Source organism: Cyprinodon tularosa, unplaced genomic scaffold (genome assembly GCF_016077235.1).
Source record: "Cyprinodon tularosa strain WSP-4 unplaced genomic scaffold, ASM1607723v1 ctg122, whole genome shotgun sequence".
Classification (NCBI taxonomy): Eukaryota; Metazoa; Chordata; class Actinopteri; order Cyprinodontiformes; family Cyprinodontidae; genus Cyprinodon; species Cyprinodon tularosa.
Window position 1 is genome coordinate 1,630,580 of NW_024038026.1, and position 24,297 is coordinate 1,654,876.

General features: G+C 37.4%; 2 protein-coding genes and 1 gene segment (V, D, J or C); 1 reads left to right on the forward strand and 2 right to left on the reverse strand.

Annotated features, from left to right (window-relative positions):
* LOC119777313 lies at positions 1–3,464 on the forward strand. Its single transcript, XM_038276140.1, has 6 exons — positions 1–131; positions 331–660; positions 750–1,124; positions 1,863–1,979; positions 2,098–2,141; positions 2,425–3,464. Exons 1-6 carry the CDS (start codon positions 89–91, stop codon positions 2,551–2,553), a joined length of 1,038 nt encoding a protein of 345 aa, XP_038132068.1. The 5' UTR covers positions 1–88; the 3' UTR covers positions 2,554–3,464.
* A 13,469-nt stretch (positions 3,465–16,933) lies between these two features.
* On the reverse strand, positions 16,934–18,032 carry LOC119777305. The segment is given in 3 exon segments: positions 16,934–17,060; positions 17,377–17,787; positions 17,980–18,032. Coding segments are annotated over 3 exon segments (549 nt in total).
* Positions 18,033–21,325: 3,293 nt separating this feature from the next.
* Positions 21,326–24,260, reverse strand: LOC119777285. The gene is made up of 6 exons (XM_038276106.1): positions 24,257–24,260; positions 23,786–24,127; positions 23,320–23,664; positions 22,964–23,074; positions 22,206–22,270; positions 21,326–21,759 (listed from the first exon to the last, which is right to left on the reverse strand). Exons 1-6 carry the CDS (start codon positions 24,258–24,260, stop codon positions 21,619–21,621), a joined length of 1,008 nt encoding a protein of 335 aa, XP_038132034.1. The 3' UTR covers positions 21,326–21,618.
* Between the last annotated feature and the right edge of the window lie 37 nt (positions 24,261–24,297).

The following is a 24,297-nucleotide window of genomic DNA, read 5'->3' on the forward strand; positions in this document are numbered from 1 at the left end:
ATCAAGGTATAAAATGTGCTATTGTAAGGCTGCATGAGACAGTGGGACATATTACATCCACCCACAAACGAAATATAACACCATCAAGATGATACATATATGGATTGTTCTGATTTTTCTCCATCAAGGATGTAAGTATTTTTTCATTTCTCTGTTCATTTTTTTTTTTTGACAGTTTGATTTTTAAAGTATGGCGTTTTTAAGGCAATGTACCATCTATCAGGCAGTCTATAAATATTAATCCTAATTACATGTGCACGGGTAAATTTAAGTTGAATGCCATAGGTATCCTTCATTAATAACAATTTTTGATACTTTTAATACTTTCAGACTCGGTGATTTCCGTAATCAAAGGAGAATTGGGTGAACCTGTCAACTTAACTTGCTTGTTCTATGATTCGGACTACAGCAGCACCCGAGTCATGTGGTACAAACAGAGTCTTGGAGACAGTCTTAAATTAATAACAAAACAGTTAAAGGCTACCCTTAATCCTGGTTTGGAGCAAGGGTTTCCTTCCTCACGATTTGCTTTAAGCTTAACGCAGAACAAGAGCACATTGACCATTCTGAAAACTATTAAAGAGGATGAAGCAGTATATCATTGTGCAGTCATGACCTGGAGGACAGATGAGTGGACTGGAACCTATTTGTCTTTAAGAGGTAATTAACTTTTTCAAAGAATTTATATGTCAGAACGTGGAAATTTCTCCTTTGATTTTTGATGTTATTTTCTCTCTTGCATTTAATAGACAGCAATACAAGAGCAATAGACAATACTATTGTTCAGCAGCCAGATATATCTGATCCAGTGCACCCTGGGGACTCTGTTACCCTCCAGTGTTCAGTCTTCTCTCGTTACCAGATGGGGACCTGTCCAGGTGACCAAACAGTGTTGTGGTTTGGAGTCAAAAAAGACACATTCCTTGAAAGCATCATCTACACAGATACAAACACTCCTTACAAGTGTGACAGGCAGCCTGACATATCATCCCATTCAAAAAGCTGCGTGTATCACTTTTCAAAGAAGGTCAACTTCTCTGATAGTGGGATGTACTACTGTGCACTGGCCCTCTGTGGGGAGATTATATTTGGAAACGGAACCCAAATTCAAAGTACAGTTGAAGGTAAGTGTTTCCACTTCAAAAAGGGCTAAAAGACTAACTGGATTTTTCAGTTGCCTCTTAAGATATTTCAAGACACACTGAGGAATCTTTTTCAATTATGTTGGCTAGAATATAAAAAAACTGAGAGAAAGTCCAGCTGCCTCCAATCTAGCCTATCTGTGTCTAAAACAAACTTCTGTTGACTAAAATTTTGGGTTTTTGAATGACAACAGAAGCAAGTAGGCAATTAGCTAACAGGTGTAATGGTGTAAAATATTTTTGATGGGCAATTTGGAATTTAAATGAATCCAGATACATACTGGAATACCTGGAAAATTTTTATATATAATGATATGATTCCAAGCGAAAACATTGTTTCTGATTAGAAATGAGAAAAGCACCTCTTGGAAGATAATCGACCAACGCATTTTTTGAACCTTGATTTATTTACATGTCATTAAATAAAGAAATGTCAAATATATGATGTTTTATAATGATTGCTTATGTTTGAGTTCCAAGTCTTTTAGATCTGAAGACTTCCTTTCAATTGCTCTAATAATCAACTCTTCGTTCTCTGTCAGATTCCAGTCTCTTCTAGGTTAATTACTAAAAATTATTATTTTATCATTTGGTTAGCATAAATATGTTGGTAAAACATCAAGATTACTCTAAACAATTCTGAAGTGTGAATATATTTGGGTCTAACTTTATATGCTATTTGTGTTTTACATGATGTCTTTATGTCTTTGTTTTTTTAAGATTCACAAGGCAGCAGATGGAAAGATTATGAGAGGCCTCTGATGTTTACTCTTGTGGCTATATGTGTTTTTGCGTTTGTTATGACCACCTTCTGGACAAAGGGAGATTTTTACACAGGTAATGCAATATTTTTTACAACATATAGTGTCACTACAGATTTTGTTGTCAGAAAGCGTTAGTATTTTATAATAAAAATATTAATTTTGTATGTGGATTTTCCTCTTCCATTTTGCAGCTAATGATTCTCTACATGGAAACAGTAAAAAGTATAATTTACAGGTAAATTTAAAAAAAAGCATTGCTATTTACTGACATGCTCAGATTGAGTTTCCCAATAACTCTCTGATATGTCTCTATCTTTACAGCCATGTTATTGGTATTATTACATGATCATTTGGTTAACCAATGTTTGTGTCTCCAGTAATTTTGTTTTAATGTCTGTCTGTTTTAAACCTCTTTGACAATGATTGGTTGTATAAAAATGTTCTGTTAACAATGGATAATTAATTTACTTCATTGAAAGTGTCGCTGATATTCAATATTTGTTTTAAAATTTGTTCAGGAAGAAGAGGATAGACGGATTTACTCTACAGCTGTCTTTACTGTGTTAAAAAATATAAGTGGAAGAGATGCGGAAGCAGCAAAGAGGGAGAAGATTTATGTTGCTCTCAAACCTTTTGGAGAGAAATAAAGAGTCAAAGCTGGGACTTTTTTATATCACCATGAAGCACGTAACTGCAGCAAGAGGCCTTATACAACACCATGAGGGTTTTATGTTTTTACTTCTAGAAGTGACTGTTTTTGGACAAGACTGAAAAACTATAAAGGGAACTCTGTCCCTCGTGGGCATCAGTGCCAATAACATTCAGTGCTGTGCAAGGTCTATGGCTCTGAGTAATGTATTTTTATTTTCTGTGTTAGCACACTTCTACTCTTATCACAATACAGATCAGTAAAATTCAGCAGTGGCAGCTTTTGTAAACAATGTAGTCTAAAACTGGGCTCTTTTAAAAGGCAGAATTTAAAAGAGCTCAGTGAAGTTTTCCAGTGTTAAACAGTTCAAGGTTGTTCAACTAGAAAAACAAAAGTTTACCTACTACCTTTATAATGTAAGTAAAATCAACTAGAAATGTATCTTTCTTTCTTTTCAGGTTCCGATAGTTGATAGCTGATAGTTGTGGGACTGCTACTGTAACTTCAAAGCCATAATTAAATCGACCATTTGGGACATAACAAAATTATCGAGCAGGAAACAATACATAAACTACATACTCAAATAAACTTAAATGCTTAAAGTTGAAAATCAAAAAATTAACAGATTCCCTCAAAGATTGGAAGTCAGTAGACAAGATGAAATTGGGCTGTAACATTTCGCAATGAACAATTGTGAAAGTAATAACTGAGCAAAGTTGTATAAACCTATCTAACTGACTTCCTGCTACTCTGAGAAATGAAATGCTGAGGTAGGCAACTTCTGCACTTAGTCGTTTATAAAAGGTGTTAAAATGAAATATGAAGTATTCATGTCTCTTTTTCCATTTTGTCAATCATCTCTAAAATTGTGTTTATTCTAACATTTACAGATTGTATTTCAATAAACATTTGAACAGATATTTACAATGTGTGAACATCTCTGACAAATATTTTATCTGGTACACAACAAAACATTTTTAAAAAGTGTTACCAATTCATTTCTCATTTTTTGTTGGGTAGAGTATGTGAAGCCACAGGATCTGCAGAGGGCAGTATAACACCCTCAAACACATCAAGTTCATTTTCCAGCTTTTTATATATATATATATATATATATATATATATGATATAAAGACAAGTAATTCATAATTTTGATTATATTTGATCTATTTTATTTAATACAAAACAAACTATAATATTGAGAAACAATTACATTTAAAATGTGTTTTATTTAGTGCATGATTAGCAGGATGCGCTTTGACAAAAAGAGTTTTTTTTTTAAACACATCAAAGTGGCAACTGAACAGATACACACACAATACACAAAGGATTATTTTATATATAAAACAGTTACTCGCACACATTTACATTGAAAATATTATCATGCCAAAAAATGATACTGCTCAAAATGATATCCCACACAATGCTGGGGATGGATATCAGCCCCCTCATGACCCTGCAAGGACAGGTGGGCACAGACGACAGATGGATGGTTGGATGGATGGACGGAAGGACGCATACCCTGTCACTTCATAGTGCAATATAAAGCAACTCATCCAAAAGTATGCCAGCATATACTTTGTGTAAATGCATCAGCTTTGATGCTAAATCTTTATTGTAAACATACTTTTTCTTTACCACCATCAAATCCTTTAAGAAATGTTTGCCTTAAATTAGATAATCCTTAGAACAGCAACACCTTTTACAACATAAATTTATTGTTGGTCATGGAAACATGGTGTTTCAGTTTTACACAAACAGGTTCTCTTCTAAGACACTCCCTGTCGTGTGGGCTGACCTGTTCTTACAGCTGAATACAGGCACTCTGGTTGCGTTTCCATTCTTCTCTTCTTGCCTTTTGTCTTACTTGCGGAGAAATTTAGAGCTACGTAACTCGCTTCGTCTGCATCTTCACCCTGCAAATGATAATTATTTTGCATTATTTATTATCATCAAACAAATTTGGGTCCGGTCATTTTATGCCATATCCCATATTCATATACTTTACTTTGGGTAAAGCCATTTCCTCCGTTTGCTACTGCAAACAAAACCATTTCACATTTATGTGGGCAACTTATAGAGCAAAATATAATTTTTTGAGACTATAAGTTCTATTTATTTATGTTTATAAAATATAAAAGTGCTGCTACATGACTTGCAATTTTATGAATTTTTTTTTGCTCTGTGATTAAATACATTTTTATTCTGGCACCTGTTAAAACAGGTGCAAACATCCAGACACTCTCTATACCTAGGATGTCAGGTACAATATGAATATAACTTATTGGTATAAGAAAGGAAAGTTACAAATAAAAAGTGCTGTGCACTTTAAATAATCAATACATTTCCATTAAAGCAGTCTATCATAGATTCATGAAAATGAATCAGTATTGATCAGAAATGCAAATATTAGTCCTGCTATACAAAATTATTCTACCATGTATTAGATGGAAAATGATAAAACGTAAAACCATGTGGTAATCCACATGAAGTCAAATGTATTTAAAAACCTTAATATTTTAATATTAAGCCTTAATTCTCTCAGTTAAGGATGATTAGGATGATTATTTTCTCCGATATTTAGTGGTAAGTGGTAATCAGAGACTTACTGGGTCTCTTGTCTGGTTCACTGATGACTCTTTTTGTCCAGATCGGCCTTTGTTTTTCCCTGTAAACAAAAAAATTAGGCTGTCACAACAAGCTAAAATACCCCAAATATGTGCAAACTCATCATTTCATCAATAAGCTGGTCTTTTGGAATTTATTACAAATGTGACACACCATTAACAAAAACAAAACAGTCATACATTTTTGCAATCTTAACATATGTCTTTCCTTATGTAAATGTAGTACAAAACAAAAGTCAAATTGCTCAAATACCTGCAACCTTTAAAATCTTGTTCTATATTATAATGTGAAAGAGAAGATAAATGTATGTATAATCGGAACAAACATATACACACACAAACTCCTGCATACATTGTTAGGATTATTTTTATTGAAACTTTCTATATACTGTCTGTCTTTCCATCCGTCCATCCTTATAGATAGATGCATTGTTGCATCTATGCATTATATTAACCGAACTCAACTAACTAGTAAAAAAAACAACAAAAAAACTACAGACTACTGTATGTCACAGTGAGTAAAGATTTAGAATAGTGTCTGTAAAAAAATAAAATAGCCTGGAATACATAATTTTTTGTCATGTACCTTAATCTTTTGAATAGTTTTAATTACAGCAAACCTACCTTTGAAATTTACAAAAACTGTGCAGTTGATGTAGACAATAAGAGCAACAATTGCAGTCACACAACAAGTCAACAGCACAGCCAGTGCAAGGACAACAGGACCGACTTGTGACTCTGAAAGAATAAAGATGTCAAATAAGAAAAGTTTGCTGTTCTTTGTATTGATATTAATTATTGTGATTTATAGCAAATGTTTCCAGATCAAGTGTTGAAAAAATGTTTAGAGAAATGTTAAATTTCAGCATTTTAAATAAAACAGGCAAGGTGTGAATTAATGAACTGCTAAATAGTAAACATTGCATTAGTTTATTAGTTTTTTAGTTAAAACTAAATAAAACATTTCAATATAGCTAAACAGTAGTAGCACGGGCAGGGATATCACTTTAAGCAAAGTTTTACAATAAAAGATACATTTCCACATAATCTTTCTGGATCTATAAATTTAACCCAAAAATGTTTCCTATTTTATGTATTTTTTTCAAAGAAATACATTTTTCTCAAAATTTGCTGTTTATTAACCAAATGTATGAATTTTCTACACCTTTAGGGAAAAAATTAACTATATATTATTCATTATACATACTTTTTTGTACTTTAGTTCCTTCTCCAAACAGGATCTTCTCACATGTGATCACAGCGCAGTAGTATATCCCAGTATCTGAGGAGTTCTGTATAGTTTTGGACAGTTTGTAGACACAGCTCCTTTGCTGAACATCACTGCTGTTGTTGGGAGTGTAAATTAAGCTTGGGTAGGATTCTCCTGATCCAGCTTTGAACAAGTAAACACTGTAGTTAGATGGACATTGCAATGAGTTTATAGAAGTCTTGGTAAGAAGAGAACAGTGTAGATTAACTGTGTCACCCTCCTGGACTGATGTTGACTCTGGAGTTTGTTTGACAAGAATCTGTGTTTTTCTTTTACAATCTGGGGGGCATTAAGAATAACTACTGTTATAACTACAAAAAAGAAAAGTAAACACTGTACAAACAACTCAGGCGCAGACACTGACAGAAACAGACACAGGCAGAATTACAGATCCACAGATCTCAACAAGTAGTCTCTTCCAAACAATCAGCAGTGTGGCGGGCAGTCACAGTGAGCCATTTTTAATGTTAGGTATCCTTGCATCTCGCATGAACACATACCTCTTTTTTAATCAGCTACTATCTCTCCCATTTGACTAAAGGTTTTTGCTTCTTGATTAAGCAAATCATTCACTAAAACATTTTTTGGCCAAATAATGTTTTATTCACCTCATGGATTTGCATTGGGAATTGGTCTGAAAACATTCCAATTTCTTTTAAATTAGTGAAAACCTAATTTAATCATATCCCAAATTCTTCCAGATAAACTTTGGTTTCAAACACAAGATCCATGTTAAACTCTAATATGGTTTTTAACCATGCTTCCCTTCCTCTTTGTACATAGTAGTTTAGTTTAGTCGAGTTTTACTAGTCTTAGTTGAGAGTGTTGAACTGGAATATGTTTGACTTGGAGCTGAATGATTTTTGTTAATAAACTCTTAAATTTTGAACAGAAATTGTGGTGAATTTATTCCATGTATGTGAATTTACTGTTTGACAATGATTAGTGCTTGAATCACTCTTTCATCTATTGTTCTAACACACAGTTAGTAGGACTGTGTGTCATAAACAATATATAACAGCCGAAATAATATCTGATTAAAGAAGATATTTCACCACCGCTACCGGGGAGGGAAATAAACATCTTAAAGTATCAGAAATATAAATTCCCAGCTGGCTGGGAATCGAAAAGAACATAAAATCAAAACAATGCCATATGTCAACACAAGTTCCAAAGTATGAAGATAAGAATGTGTGGGACTATTCAGCGTCTAAGATAGCATTAAAGGCTGCACTTAAGCTATCACCTTCAATGTCAGTATGGGTGTTAAAATCCCCCTCTATGATGACCCTATCAGTATTTAACACCAAATCAGATAGGAACTCTGAAAACTCATCTAAAAATTCAGAGTAAGGACCTGGTTGATAATAAAAAGTTACAAGAAGAACAGGTTTTCTTGCTTTTTAACTTGGATGAGGGAAACTAAGGATTAAATGTTCAAAAGAGTTGTAATTATTAACTTCCTTTATGGTAATCAGTAAGTCAGACTGAAAGATTGTTGCTAAGCCTCCTCGCACAGAATTTGTGGGTATGTGAACATTTAAATAACTAGAAGGATTTGCCTCATGCTTACATAATCCTCTTGCTGCAGCAAAGTTTCTTTAAGGCAATATAAATCAATGTGGTTATCACAAATCAAGTCATTAACTAACATCGTTTTTTTAAGGAAAGAGATCTTATGTTGAATAATACACATTTAATTGTTTTAACTTTTTCCCCACCTGGGGTTACTATAATTTTAATTCGATTATCATGATTTACTCCTTTGGGAATCTTTGCTAATTTATTAGATTTTGGTCGTGGGCAAGACACTGTCTGGATGGAGTAAAGAGTGGGTAAAAGTAGAGAAGCTGCAGAGATGTGTGTTAAAGTACGACTATGTTTCCTGGTCTGACTCCCTGGGCAGTCAGGGTTTTGGAGGACTAATACATTTGGCCAGATTCCTGGAAAGAAGAGCTGCACCATCCAAAGTGGGATGGATGCCGGCTCTCTGAATCAGACAAGGCGTTGCCCAAAAGGATTGCCAATTATTAATGTAGCCCACGTCATTTTCAGGACGCCACCTAGACAGCCAGTGGTTAAATAACGGCATGCGGCCAAACATGTAATCACTGGTCAGATCAGGGAGGGGACCAGACTTTTTTTGGGGGCAAACTTACACACCAAAGCAACACTAATTTTATTTACCTCCAATCGGTGTAACCGAGGGTCATTATTGCCAGCGTGAATAACAATCTTACTGTATGTAACCTTATCCTTAGACAGCAGTTTCAGGTAGGATTTGATGTTGCCTGTTCCGGCCCCTAGCAAATTCTTGACTATGATCCCTGGTGTCTCTAATGCAGTGTTTTTCAATCCTGGTCCTCAAGGCACACTGCCCTGCATGTTTTTAGATGTTTCTCAGCTTTCACACACCTGTTATCAATTGATAGCAGATTATCAGGCTTTGCTGAACTGCAATCACCTGAATCAGGTTTGTTGAACCTCAGAAACATCCAAAACATGCAGAGCAGGGTGCCTTAAGGACCAGGATTGAAAAACACTGCCGTAATGCCACGTTTCTGACTATGGAGCTGCCAATTTCCAGAGTGGGCTTTTCGGTGGGTCCATCACTGAGTGTGGAGAATCTGTAAGAAACGTGGATGGGTTGGTGGTGACCAGTGGGCAGAGATCCACCACTATGCTTTCTGCGTACTGTTACCCATTCGCCTGGCTGCTCTGGGACTTTTGGAGGACAACTACGTGGGGGTCCTACTTTAACTCCTAGATGTTCAACAGCCTGAAGCCAAATATATCCCTGTCGAAAAAGTCTGAAAATAGGCGGTCCCATTTTGACATAAATAAGTCGCTTCATCCTCTTTACTGATATTTCTGATAGTAAGAGAAAACTGAGAATTCCCCTTTGTTAATTTAAAGCGACTGTTGTCAAATTGCTCACTTAGTTTGGGATCTGATAAAGCTGCTGTAGCAACTGTCTGGAGCATATATCCAGGTGTCTGCTTGTACCAGTAGAAGAATTTGCCTTCCTTTGTCGAAACTGGACAATGAAGAGTAACATTCTCACCAACTTCAACCACTTTCAAAGGGACCTGATGAGGGACCTCATTAGCTTGAGTTAAATCTGAAACAGGTAGAACACTAAATATAAGTAAAGCATTAACTACATGTCCTAATACACAAAACATGGAAATCCTTTCATATGTTAATTATTCTATTCAATAATATATACTTACATGTTGTAGTAAGAAGAAACAAAGCAAACAGTCTTCTAAACATTGTGGCAAAATGTATTTGTCTTGCAGAGCTGACACCCTCCAAGCCAAGTGACGGTTCGCTCACAAAAACCTTCAAAGTCTATAAGGGGAAAATTGTCCTGATTGGTTGAACAGTGTAAAGTGCACTTCCTCTAAACACTCTCTAATAGATGGTAAAAATTTGTTGCAGCCTACATTAGTGGTCAAAATTCTCTTTAACATTTAGTTTTACAAGGCCTTTCCTAGAACACGATTTGGTTGTGTTGTTGAAGAGCTGTAGTGGATGAAAATGTTTTTATATACAGGATTAATTGTTATACGTGTTCATTTTATGACATATGTTCCTCTATCAAATTAAAAAAAGGGTGAATATATTTATCTAAATACTACACAGGATATTATAAATGATTACTTTCAACATGTGTTAGTGTTCAGATAGCTGGAATTTGATCAAAAATTGTAATATTTGAGTCTTAGGCTTGGGCAGAATTAAAAGAACAAGATTATTATTTGCTTAGCTTTTTGCCAGATTTTTTTTGGGGGGGATTGATTTGATAGGCTTTTTCCTCCAATTTGTATGGTTGGACTACGTGATTTAAGCACAGTAATCACTGAAATGAGGCCAGATAGATTTTTATGTTTATTAGGAAAAAAAGAAGATGCACAAATATCAGAATTTTATATTTGTACATTGAGTAAAATTACTTGTTGATTTTTCGGTTAAAATCTGAGAGTGATTGCAAATTCCTCAGCCATCAAATAGTTTTATGCTCGGTGAATGGAGCTGAGTGGGCAGTGAAGGAAGAACATGTTTGTTTGCTGGTTGTTTCTTGTTTATCATTCTAATTTCTACTGGGTCGTTGGTGTGATAGATTAACTGGTGACAGGATCTACTGGTGGCAGCAGCAGGAAAACTGCTGATTTTTGCAGGGGTACGTTTTATGACAAACACGTTTTATGACAAACAAATTCAGAATCAAATCTGCAACTCTAAATTGATCTAGCCTAAAGTCAGGAACTCTCAGTGCTCGGTTTTACAACGGCTGCTGTCAATTAGTTCAATCAATTTTAAGTATGTCCACTCAGAGTTAAACGCGTACGCAACAAGTATGAAAAGCCATTATCAGTGGAGCACCGATTTGATGAGTCACCATGACAACAGGCAACAGGAAGTGCCTATTTCACCCCACTGGAAGAAGAGAGAAAATAAAGTAAAAAAGGAGAATGTTTTTTAAAGACAGAGAAACAGCGCTATAGATACAAAGGAGAGGAAGATGGCGAAGGGGGAGAATGTTACTACGGTGACTGAAACAGCTCTATTAAACGGACCCTATATGTCTCTGTGGGTGTGGCTTTTCAGGACCCCCGTTTCCCTACAAGAACTACAAATGATTGATGTGATCGATACGAAATACGTTAAGATCTTTAGAAGTCACCATCACAAAGGTATTTAATTGCATTAAAAATGTATATAGCATGTTTTAGTGATTTCTGCAGAACTTTTTCGGCTGTTTTTTTATCTTGTTTCAGAGCCTCAGTGATGAGTGAAAGAGCCGAGTTTAGCGCTCTTTATATCTTTGCAAAATAAACAAATAACTTATGAATAGCTTATGTCCAACTCATTTTAAGAGGAGTTAGAAGTGTCTTTAAAGTTGTGTTGCTTTGTTCCAGTGTGTCGCAGGAACAAAGCAAAACAACAATAAAAAAAATGCTACAGGGAAGAGTGAAATCTTGATTCGGGATTAAGTCAATATATTGTATGATTATATGTGATATTTTGGGTAGGGTGAATGAACAAATGCAGAACCTGCTGTGCTCAGGTAGAAAAAAATCAACATAGAGCCTCCAGGCTGACCATTCCCATACCTTCAATGAGTGAAATAGGGAGACTTTATGGTGGATACCTGGCAGAAAAAAAAATACCAGGTTATCATTTTAACTCTTTACAGCTATTTAAAGCTTCTTCTCAGAGGGCAGCAGGGAGAACAGTCCTTGGTGGGGGTCTGAGGGGTTGTTGTTAATGTTACCAGCTTGTGCCACGCAGCACTGGGATGAAATGTCTTTAATAAAGGGAAGAGGATGATCCTCTTTGTAGTCCTCGCCACTCTTCTCATGTTCTTCCAGTCTGAGTTGCTGCAGCCTCCACACCACACAGTGAGATAGCTGCTCAGAATGCTCTCTATGGTGCTTCTGTCGGAAGTCGTGAGGATGGGCCAGGGTAGGTGGGCTCTCTTCAGCCTCTGCAGGAAGTACATGCGCTTCTGTGACTTTTTGATCAGTGAGGTGATGTTCACAGTCCAGTCCAGTGATGTGCTCCCCCAGGAATTTATTTTTTGCTGACCACTTCTACAGCTGAGCTGTTGATGAGCAGTGGAGCCTGGTTTGGCCATTTTTTCCTAAAATGGACAATGATCTCCTTCGTCTTCCCCGCATTCAGGACCAAGCTGTTGTCTCTACACCAGCCCATCAGCTGCTCCACCTCTTCTCTTTAGATGCAGTTTTTGCAGTCTCTAATGAGGCCCACCACAGTAGTGTCATCTGGAAGCGTTGTGTGTGATCAGAGTGAACAGCAGGGGGCTCAGGACGCAGCCCTGAGGGGAGCCTGTGCTCAGGGTGATGACATCAGAGGTGTTCTATATCACAGGTGTTCAACAGACCTCCACACGAGTAATATTGGTTGGCGATGGCACCATGGGTTCTTTCCCACCCGCTGTGTCCACCCAATTCACTGGCATACAATTCAATAAAAGGTTTTTTGCCTAATGTGCTTTGGTTACCACCTTGGCCAGATGTTCTGCTTTATTTATCTTCAACCTGCATATATAATGCAGTTCCCCATCTAAGATGTTCATACTTAAGTTTGAATTGAGAAAGCTTCCTGGAGAGGTGGCGAAACGTCTTCAAATCTTGGAAACCAAGTCCAGTGGATATTTTTTGAATTTTTACGGAATACTTAAGTTGAATTAGACAAGTAATTTGCTTGCAAGCAGATTAGGCTTCATGACATTAGGACAATATAATCATCATGTGAAGACAGAGATGGGGACTCGAGTTTGTGACTCGTACTCGAGTCGCACTTAAGTCGCATATTTAATGACTTCAGACTCGACTTAGACTTGCATTTAAAGGACTTCAGACTCGACTGAGACTCGTGATTTCCGACTTGTGAACAATATTTTATTCCAGTGTAAAAACACTTATTCAAGTGTTTTTTGTTTTACTAACTTGACTGATCGCCGCTCGCCTTACCCGCACACAGAAGAAAACTCAAAGACCCAAACCGTGAAGCACTGAAGTTCAAGTGTTTTATTTATACAAAAAGCCACAGCAAAAGTGGCATAATAAAACAGTCCTTTTCTTCTCCTGATAAAACCTAAAATTCAAGAGTTTTTCCTTAAAAATCAGAGGCTGGAAGTTGGGCTCCGCTTGTTATGCTGCTTCTGGTGCGCGAGTGATCAGCCTGCAGCACCCACTGGCTGATCCACAGACTCTGCGGCGCTCCGGCACTGTTCCACTCCCTGGCGTGCTTCACCCCTTTCCAGGCCGATCCAGCTAAAAAGAGAAGAAAGGAGAACACCAGCATCCACGCGTCAAAACCCCGTCGGAAGATATATTCCTGTTTATGCTTTAAGCGAGGGGGAGCGCTACTTACAGGCGAGGTTCCTCCTCTGCCCTAATAATCCTTACTGGGCCATCAGTGCACACGGATCCCGCCTGCATCTCCCCCAGCAGCGCGTCCGTCTCTGTCTCCTGCAGATTCCGTTCTCCTTCTCCTTTCCTTCAGACTCCTTTTATGTCGGCTTTAATCAGCCCTTGCTCACACCTGAGCGCAGCAATTACGCAGCGCAATTAATGCACTCCGCCTCCTCAGACAACTACTTCAGTCCAGTGCGCATGGATTGTCACAAGGGAAAAACAAACCAAAACAACCCATCATGCAGGAAAAATTCAAAAGTCTAAAATAAAGGAAAACAATCATATAAAAAAGAAACATCAAAACATGCAAAGCTCAAGAAGAAAATACAAAGAAAAACAAATCATATCTTCCTCTCCAAACATGCAAAGCATTAAACTAACATTAAAATGAAAGAAAACCATAAATCATATTTTTCCCTGTGCAACACACTGACGTCACTGACGCAACAGTACGTGGACGGCAGGATTGTGATTGTTTTTTTTTTTCCACAGTCCTCATTTTCAATAAAAGAGCAGACATTTACTGCTAAAACTAGAAAAAGTTGTAACCACAAATGTCAGGAAATACTGTAAGAAAATGCAAAATTTATCTGGAAAAATTTTTTGCGTGTGCTTTTTTTAATTGTATTTTTCATTTAGCAGTTCAAGATAATGATAATTCCATAGATATAATAGCGACCTTTAAGCTATACCGTCTCAGTGACGGAGATGAAAACACAAAGAGAAACAAGCAAGCACAAAATTATTGCACTTTTTTAAATTAATCAAGTGATTAGAATTTTTTGTGCGATTAATTGATTATTGCGACAGGCCTTCTCAAGACTTGAGACTTGACTTGGACTTGAGCTCTCAAGACTTGAGACTTGACTTGGACTTGAGCTCTCAAGACTTGAGACTTGACTTGGACTTGCGAAAAATGACTTGTGAACATGTCTGTGTGAAGATGATGGATTCATATTTACTGGCTTATAATTATGAATTTCATCGTCAGATGATGAAACTCTGTTTGCTGATGGTATTTTCCGGATACCTGTTGTTGAGATTCAGGTCCAGGATTTATTGGATTTTTCCAGTGATCCATTTTAAATTTTAACCACTGGTCCAGAAAATTACACCTAGCACCCCTATGTACAGACTGTGTTTTTGTTTTTCCTTCTTCTTAACTGGTTCCTCTATAACTATCTTTCAAGCTCAACAAGGTTAATTTATTCTTTTCCATGTCTGTATGTAAGTGCTAGCCTCATGTAATACACTTGTGGATATGTTTAAATAGATTGGTCACAACTGTGTTTGATTTCAATAAAAACTGTTTATTCCTACTTAGATCTTTGTCAGGTAAAACATTGTGAAGAGTACACCACACATCCAGATTTATTGATAACATGACATTTCCCATTCAGAAGATTTAGAGCTCATCATCACATATAAAACTGTAAAAATATCACTGAGAAAAATGTACAGCTTAACTGTATTCTCTCCACAGAATACAGAGATGTGATAACTATTGTTGCAGGGTGACATCAGGTAAATTGGGCCACTTTTTGGTAGATCTCTTAAAAAATATATTGTTTGACAATAAAGTGTGTTTCTGTAGTTTATGCGGTCTGTTTCTAATATTTTTGTGTTAAACTAATGCAACAAATTAAAATTGTTAGCTATAGCTTTTGAAACATCAGCTCTTCAACAATTTAGGAATTTTGGGTATTTTACAACTCAAAGTAACCAGGATGACTCCCTTTTGCTGGCAGCCGCAGCCCACATATCGTAGCTCCTCTAAGGCAGGGCAAGTCACGGGTCAGCAGCCACTAATGGCTCCTTCCACAAATAGCAATTTGGTCCTGCTGTTGCCCCTTCTGCTGTTAGATTTGGGTTGCCAGGGCCTGATTAGCTCTCTCTCAGCAGCAAGTGGTTTTAGGAAACGGTTAAACTTGGTTTGAATCGCAGGAAAAAAAAACAGTCAGCTCCTTCTGAATCTTAGGAAAGGTGGTCTGGCTCAGTTAAAAATTCCACCGGAGGGATATGCGGGAGCAGTTCCGGTTACATCCAGATACATTTTCAATCCTTAGGGGTTCCATATGACGTCTGTCCACCCTTTGCAGTTAGACAGCTTCAAGTCTTCTCTGAAGGCTGCCAACAGGGTTAAGCAGTGTCTTAATGGGAATTTTTTTACCATTCCTGTGCATTTGTGAGATCAGACACTGATGTTAGATGAGAAGATCTGGCTCTCAGTCTCTGCTCTATTTCATCCCTAAGGGGTTCTATCAGGTTGAGGCCAGGACTCAGTGCTGGCTAGTCAAGTTCATCCACACCAGAGTCTTCCATTACTGTACGGACCTTACTTTGTGCACAGTCATGTTGGAAGAGGGCGCACAGTTTGGAGCATGGAACTGTTGAAAATGTTTTGGTATGTTGAATCATTCCTTTCAAAGGAACTACTTAACACTATACAGACAAGTACCTTTCTCCATGAAACTGCCAAACCCGGACTTGTCCATCAGATTTCCAGATAAATAAGCATCTTTTGACTCTCCAGCAAACTTCTCCCCACTGCTCTGGAGTCCTTTAGCAGCATGCTTTACACCACTGCATCCAATTCTTTGCTTTGCAGTTGGTAATGTATGGTTTGGATACAGCTGCTGGACAATGGAAACCCATTCCATTAAGATCTGAGAATTGTTTTTTAGCTAATCTGAATGCTACATGTAGCTCGTAGGTATGTAGTGACTGGCTCTGTAGAAAGTTTGCAGCCTCTCAGGACTATCCTCCAATAATTTGGATGGGTGATCAAATACTTTTGGGAATGGGTAACACACCAATCTTGTCTCCGTAAAGTTCCCTGAAATAACATGTGTTTTGAATTGGCATTAAATAAATAAACTGAATTGGATAGAATTCACTTTCAGTTCATCAGTGCCACCTAGAGAGAATAGATTATTCTCATTAATATTTTGGTGATATTTATAAATATTTTATACCTTGACAAAAACTTTATAATCTGTGTCTATGAACTTAAAGAGACTCAGTGATAAAATATTTTTATTAGGGCTGAACTGCAGTGTTTTATGGAGGTAACAATTTAAAAATGATTTAAACCATTTTTATTTACTACTTGGGGAAAAACTGGGGAATTTTTGGTGTTTACAGCAGAAAAGGTTATAATAAAAGTGGTGACACAATGTGCACCTTAGAAAACTATAAAAATAACAGATAGGAAAATAAAAATAAAACAAATAGAATATTGTACTGTACAGTGTTTTTAAAATATAATAATCTGTATCTGGAGAATAAAAAAAATCAATAACAGCTGTGGACATTTTTACAGTCATGGATATGTGAAAAATAGCAGCAACACCAGAAATGTGCAAAAAGGAAAAAAAAAAATAACAGCAGTATATTATTTTAGATTTATATATTATTATTATACATTTATATTATATCTGTTACATATAACAGAGCATTAAGTTTTTAGAAATGTCCAAAGGGTCCTGTAGTAATCTAAGTCCATAAGTGGAATTACTTGACTTTTAAGAAATGTCAGAATATTGTAAATCTCATGATTTTTACCTTCAGTCTCTCAATAATACAAGGAAAGCGATGACAATCACACATACAGCACAAAGCACACCAAGTCCGATGATCACCGAATCCAAATTTTTTCCTGGATGAAAAAAATATAAGTCCATTTAGCAAAATACATTTTTTTTACCCCCAATAACGTAAATATTTCAACTTACATCGTGGCCAACTTCATGCTACCTTGTATTTATATCAGGTAGAATTTAAATTTGATTTAGTTATATTAGATTAACTTAGAACAATGAACATTCTGTCAGTTTTCTTCTGTCCTCCTTTCAAGACATTATTAAAAATGGTATTTAGGTCTGTCTAATAATTTTATATCATGGATTTGATGAAAACAAATGCAAATATCTATTTCTTCAAAGAAATGCTTTTACACAAATGTACATACGTACTTGTTTGAATCGTAGTTTTGCTGCCAAACAGAGTCTTCTGAGATTTTTTCACATCAGACTGATTCACTGCCAGCTGCATGGCATTAATTAATGACATCTTGTATGCTGCTCCTGCCTGACAGAAGTATGTTGCTTCATCCTCCTTTTGGATGTTTCGTATGATGAGCGAATACACATTACCCACTTTTATGACCTCGAATTTGAATCTGAAGATCTTAAACGCTGCTTCAAGGTTTACCCTGTCAAAAGACCCTGTTACAACCATTTGGATGGAATATCCACACTTCATCTTGTACCAGTAAAACAGTCCGCTCTCTTGCCCAGTAACGTTGCAAGTCAGAGTCACATTTTCCCCAAGATTGACTTCAGTTACATGAATTGTCTGAGAAAACACAAGAGTCTGAATCACGCCTAAAGGAGAAAGAAAATAGAGAAATTTTTAATCAACAGATAAGATATCATCAGATAACAATTAAACAGTGAAATTCAAATATTAATGCTTTGAAAAAAAAAAAAATACTGTATTTTTTTTTTTTTTTAGCTTTGGCACACAGATCAATACAATTTATTCAAAATAGAATGAGAACAAATAACTGCACTTACACATTGTACTTAGAAGAACCAAGGAAAACTGTCCACAGAGCGTCATGGTTGAAAATGGAGCATAACTTTGCTTGCACAGTAGATTTCCTTTCAAGATAGTGCAGACAAGATGCTCTAGTTTTCAAAACAAATGCTGACAGGAAAAAAAAAAAAAACAGATTCTACACCTGTAGTTGGGATTTCTTTTTTTCTAAGTCTAATCAGTCAGATGCAAGTCATAATATCACACTGAGCTGCATTTGAGCCCAATATTCAGCCAGACACAGAGTAACATTTAAACGGTTTATTGAAGGGGTGAATAATAGCAGATAAAGCAGCCAAACAGTCACAGTCTTGGCAGAAATATTCTGGTTGAAAGTGCTGGTTTGCAGGGATGAGCAGAAAACCAGGAGATGTAGGCGGTGTCAGAACCAACTGGCTGTGCGGACTGGAGAACTACCAGTAGGGCAAGCGAGCAGCTGAGGCTAACGGAGGAACAGGTTGCACTGAAGCATGGAGACCTAGGCAACCTTAACTAGGATATCTCAGCTGGCAGGGCATACAGGATCCGGCAGAGTAGAAAACAGGCTGCCTTGGAGGCCGACTGTGGCACAAGAACCTTTGGGACCACCAACTGTGGCACAAAAGCCTACGGAGAAGTGGCACAGCAGATTCACCATGAGACACTACAGATGGTAATGTTTACCTCTGGAGGATCCTACGAGACAAACCGCAGCCACTGAGTGGCCTTGGAGATAAGGAGTGGCCACTAAAGGGCCTCGGAGGGAAACTCTGACAGAGCTCTGTTTCACAACTTAATGGGGCTCAGGAGTCTCTGAATGGCACAGGGCATGCTCAGGGGTCTCTGGACAGCACAGAGCCTGCTCAGGGGTCTCAAGAAAGCACAGAGCAGGCTTGGGAGTTTCTGAACAGCACAAAGCGTGCATGGGGGTCTCTGGACGGCATAGAGCGGGCTCTGAGGTCTATGGATGGCACAGAGCAGGCTTTGACACTGGAAAACAGATGGGCGGTGGATCCATCTTCACCGTCACCTAACAGGACACTGAAGGACACATGGGAGGCGGTACCACCTGGAACACCACCTCATAGAACACTGGAGATTAGATGGGTGGTTGGTCTTTCTGGACAGCCACCTCAAAGGCTGAGGACAAGCAACTGTCACACCCTCGCAGCCTGAGCTTTCTCTATAGTTATGCTGCTATAGGTTTAGACTTTTGGAGGACATAGGGACCCCCATTTCATCATTCTGCTTCATTCTCTCTCTATTCTCCTGCTCTGCAGAATCTGTTAGTTCAATCTCTAACGTTATGCTCTCTCTGCTTTTCCTCAGAGTAGCTTTGCCTCGTCTGTTCCTGTTTGGCTGTGACGCCATCCTGGAGAGAAACATCAGCTGTGCTGCTTCCATCAACACCCTTGTTTATAGATGCTGGAGATCGGGCTGATTTCCAGTGTGGTCCTGTTTCTCTGACCGTGACTAAGTGGATGTGCTCTCTTCGTCCTCTGGCATGGGAGCTGGCTCGGAGCTCGTCTGCCTGGCTGTGTGTTTCCTGGACGGGGCCGCCTTTTACAGTTGCTTTTTGTGTCTCTGCTTCTGTCTCCTTGAACCCCAGTCGGCCTCGGCAGATGGCCGCTCACACTGAGCCTGGTTCTGCTGGAGGTTTCTTCCTGTTAAAAGGGAGTTTTCCTCTCCACTGTCGCTACAAGCATGCTTAGTGTGAGGGATTGTATTTGAGTCAATGAGTCAATGCAATCAACTGGTTTTCCTTAGATAGAAAACTTTGTATCAATTTGATTGTATGATCTGGTTGAACTGTAAAGTGCCTTGAGATGACATGTGTTGTGAATTTGGGGCTATATAAATAAACTGAATTGAATTGAATTGGGACACCAGCGCTGGTCACAACAGAGGGAGGGAAGGCGTACTGATGACACAAAAAGGGGAATAAGTCTTCCTGGTCCCCAAAAAAAAAATTCCACTGCAGCACATCCTTGATATGAGGAGCTCTGCCTGGAGGAGACATGGTCCTCAAAATAACGGCAGAAGATCCTACACATGGGGACAGCTGAGGGTGGTGGAGGTGGTAGCACAGACGACAGGGAACAGGCTCTATGCACAGCTCCACTACTTCCTGAATTTAATGCAGCTCCTTTGTTTCCTGTCTTTCATGATTGGATGCACTGATTAATCCAGGTGTGTATGACCTAAGTAACTGGCCAGACACACCTGGATTAATCAGTTCGTCCAGTAATGAAAGACAGGAAACAAAGGAGCTGCCTTAAATTCAGGAAGTAGTGGAGCTGTGCATAGAGCCCATTGGTGGGCATCTAGCCTGGCTTGCCAGAGCAGCCGAGGTGATGTCATGCTGACACACTGGTGAGACAGTGGTGACGTTGGTCCGATACACCAGAAGGGCCATGGTGGCATCTGGCTGATCCTCGGGAGGAACAACCGAGGGTTTCTTTTGCCGGCGAGCACGGCATTTGCACGCAGAATGGTTTGTTGGCACAGAGGAGACTGTTGTGGCCAATGAGGAAGTGGGAGCAGCAGGTACAGCAGGTGTGACAGATGAGGTGGACAATCAGGTGAGTGGTGTTCTGGGTGGAGGTGGCCTGTTGAAGAGCTGAGAAACCACTGCTTGATGGTTCCACTCAATTCCCTCAAAGACTCCAGCGCACACAGGATTCGGTAAAGCAGGAAACAGGTTTAAACCACCAATCGGTTATTTATTCTGTGTCCATAGTTGTATTTTGGTTATTTATTCTCCAGGTGTACAGTATTTATATTGTTTAAAACACTTTACAGTACAGTATTTCATTTGTTCGTTATTTAACTCTTCCTTATTATGTTGTTCTTATACACTTTTCTAAGGTACACATCTGTCTGAACATTTTTTTCTATGATCTTTTTGCTGCTGTAAAGATCAGAATTTCCCTATTGTAGGACAATAAAGGGTATGTAATTTATGTTTTCTTTTCCTTATACAAGCCTTTGATACATTCCCTTGTCTCCTCTTATTCCTTTGCCCTTTGCATTTCCAGTGTTGTATAAAGTACTGAAATCTTGGAGTCAAGTAAAAGTATAAGTACCTTTCCAAAATATGACTTTGGTAAAAGTCTGAGTCGCTGACTGAAATGTTACTTGAGTAAAAGTCTTAAAGTATCTGAAATGGCTTGCACTTAAGTTTAAGAATTACTGTAAAAATAGATGTACTCAAGTAATGTCGTGAAAAGTATAAGTAAATAGTAAGTGCAGTTTGAATGACATTTCTTTACATTTTGGTAAACTTTGAAGGTTAAATTCACTTAAAATAATATACACAACCAAGTGTAGGATAAATTTAGACCAAGTTTTATTACTGCTGCTGTTGTTGACATAATTACAAAAAAAGAAAAAAACGGAAGCTTATCTGGCATCTGAAGAGGGAGTCCAATTTGAAGCCCCTTTTGTAAACGCGGCCAACATGAAGAAAGAAAAATGTCATATTCCCATGTAAAAGGTATTTGGTTAATGCAGATAAACACCACTAAAACTATAAACAACTACCATAATTATTGTAGAATTTAGCATGAGGCAGGAAGAGTAGAACTTCTGGACTTTTCCTGGTCCCGATTTTCCTGAATCATTAAAATTCTGAGAATCTAATTAGAGCTGCTGTGTTTTCGTGAATCGGCTCTAACTATAGAATACACACATTCTGTGTTCTCTTTCATTTTCTTCCACTGTCTCCTGTTTGTTGCACATAATTCCAGTACTGCTGCATAATTCGCATCTTCTCTGGCCTGCAAAAAAAAAAAAATTAATAATTACTGAGAAGGTCTGTATAATCAAGATCAGATAAGTAACATGGTGAAGGTACTGCAACGTTTTACAGTGCTTGTCCACTAAGCATTTTGATGATGAATCTCCTTGACATAAATATTATGTTTAGAACTGACTTTTAAAATAAACTTTTACTGCTAAGTTTTAGGAACATACTTACTGGCTCAGTTTGTCAGATTAGTTGTTGTGTAGCTAATCAACAATTTACAACTTTTACTGTCTAAAAACCGCATTCCTGCATCTTTTTTGGAGACCATAGATTAAGAAAAAATCATAGAAGAATCCCAATTTTTATTAAACTGTCCAAACTCTTGCAATTGAATGTACTGTACAGCTCCTCACATTCTAGTTTTGAATTTGAACATTTACATTAAAACTAAAACTAAATTAAATTATTCATATTTACCAAGTCTTTTGGATGAACAGGAGTTGAACCACCATTAGCAGCATTAGCAAGTGAGGCATTTTTCCCTGTTGATACAAAAGATGTAAACATTTATTGTTTCTAAAAACTCAAAGCAAAGCCAATATATATAAAAAAAAAAAAAAAGCTTTCCAAATATACAGACAGGGATATGCATACATATACACACATGGAAGGGATAATGTTAGCCATTTAAGCACCATGAGATGATTTTTTTTTTTTACTGAAATTCCATATTGAAACTCAACTGGATTAAATCTGAAGCATTTGACCTTTAGCTAAGGTCTATCTTAGTGTGTTCTATCTTTAATTCTCGAAGAGTGTGTTCTAATAAATAAATTGTTACATGATGTGAATCTATCAATATGATATATGTATAGTTTGTTTACAACAATCCCACCGGAAGGTTTCATTCTTCAATGATGAATATTGAATATTTGAAGCAACACTTTTTATATTTTGATTTAAATGCTAGATACATTTGAAATTACAAAAAGATTTTTTGGGTCATTATACAGTGCTTGGTGTGTATCAATGCACCGTGCAGATTACCATACTCAGAAAACGTGCCTTTTAATTTGAGATGGTCAGAGCCATCACTGAATGAGTCATGTGACTCAGAGCGCTGCTTTACGGCAGTCTGAACTCCTCTAACAAGCGGTACCTAACAAAGCAAGTAGCTGTTGTCCGCCAGCAAAGCACACACTAGCTTTGGTATTTACAAAAAATAAATTGCTAACCTGATGATTTTTCAGAAACTCTCCTCCAAAGTATGTAGATAATAAGGCAGACCATCACTGTAACACAGCAAAGCAACAGTCCTCCAAGGAAAAGAACAGGCAAGTCTGGCTCTGTTTGAAACAATAAATGACAATTCAGACCTAATCAGCATTATTTGTACAAAAAAAAAAAAAAAAAAAGAAATATGACACAAGCTAATACATTTTTTAAATTAATCACATTTTTGTCATTTTGTTTTTATGGTTATGTTGACAAAGTAATTTCTGGGAATAATAACCATCCTGTGTGCTTTCCAAAGTGAACATATCCAAGAATAAAATGAGTAAAGATTAAAGGGTAGACTGTGAATACATACTTTTTTCCAGTGTACTTCCACCACCTAACAGTATTTCTCCACAAAGAACCACAGCACAGTAGTAAGTTCCGAAATCCAAAGAGTCCTCCAATGTTTTTGAGAGGTGATAGACGCAACTTCTCTTCCCTGCATAATCAGTGCTTTTACTTGCAGTGTAAATAATACTTGGATGAGAGCTTCCTGATTCAGCTTTGAACCAGTGAACCAAGTTATTTTTTGGATACTGAGGTCTTGTTTCATTACTCGTGGAAAAAAGAGAGCACTGGAGAATCAAGGTGTCTCTGGGTTTGGTTGATGCAGTGTCTGGATTTTGCTCCACATAAACAGTTTTCTGATATTTATAGTCTGTGAAAGAAGAATAAATGTGTTATGACGAACCAATCCATTTAATTACTGTGATAAAAAAAAACTTAGCATGATGAACGATTATTATTAAGGACAATAACATTGAGAGGGTTTGTCTTACCATTTACAACTAAGAGGAATCCTTTAATAAATGTTTGTACAAATTCGGTTCCACTTTGACAGAAGTATGTGGCTTCATCTTCTTTGGTAATTGCAGAAATGGTTAGAGATAACTTATCATTTTCTCGGAGAAAATAAAAACGTGTGTTATCAAAAGGCTCAGCCTGAGTAACACTATCAAAAACTCCTGCAGCCATCGTTTGGACCATCATTCCAGGAGACTGTTTATACCACTGAGTGAACCTGTGGTCCTTCGGTGATTGACAAGAGAAGGTGACATTATCACCAGCTTTACGGTCAGTTGTAGAGATCAAAGGAGGAAAACCTTCAGTCTTATGAAGATCTTAAGAAAAAGACAAAATATTCTCATACAGTTGAAAACAAAAAGCTAAACAAAAATGTTATATTTCTGCAAGTAATTGTCTCAATATAAATAAAGAGTACTTACACAAAATAATGAAAAGAATCAAACCCATATGTGCTTGCATCTTGGTTGTGAAAAAGTCTTGTTCT

Coding starts and splice junctions, on each gene's coding strand:
- LOC119777313 (XM_038276140.1), top strand. CDS start 89: ATGATACATATATGGATTGTTCTGATTTTTCTCCATCAAGGAT. Junction 1,125..1,862: donor AATTCAAAGTACAGTTGAAG/GTAAGTGTTTCC, acceptor TGTTTTTTTAAG/ATTCACAAGGCAGCAGATGG. Junction 1,980..2,097: donor AAAGGGAGATTTTTACACAG/GTAATGCAATAT, acceptor TCCATTTTGCAG/CTAATGATTCTCTACATGGA.
- LOC119777285 (XM_038276106.1), bottom strand. Junction 22,271..22,963: donor AGTTTCTGAAAAATCATCAG/GTTAGCAATTTA, acceptor TTGTATCAACAG/GGAAAAATGCCTCACTTGCT. Junction 21,760..22,205: donor CTGTTCATCCAAAAGACTTG/GTAAATATGAAT, acceptor TTTTTTTTGCAG/GCCAGAGAAGATGCGAATTA.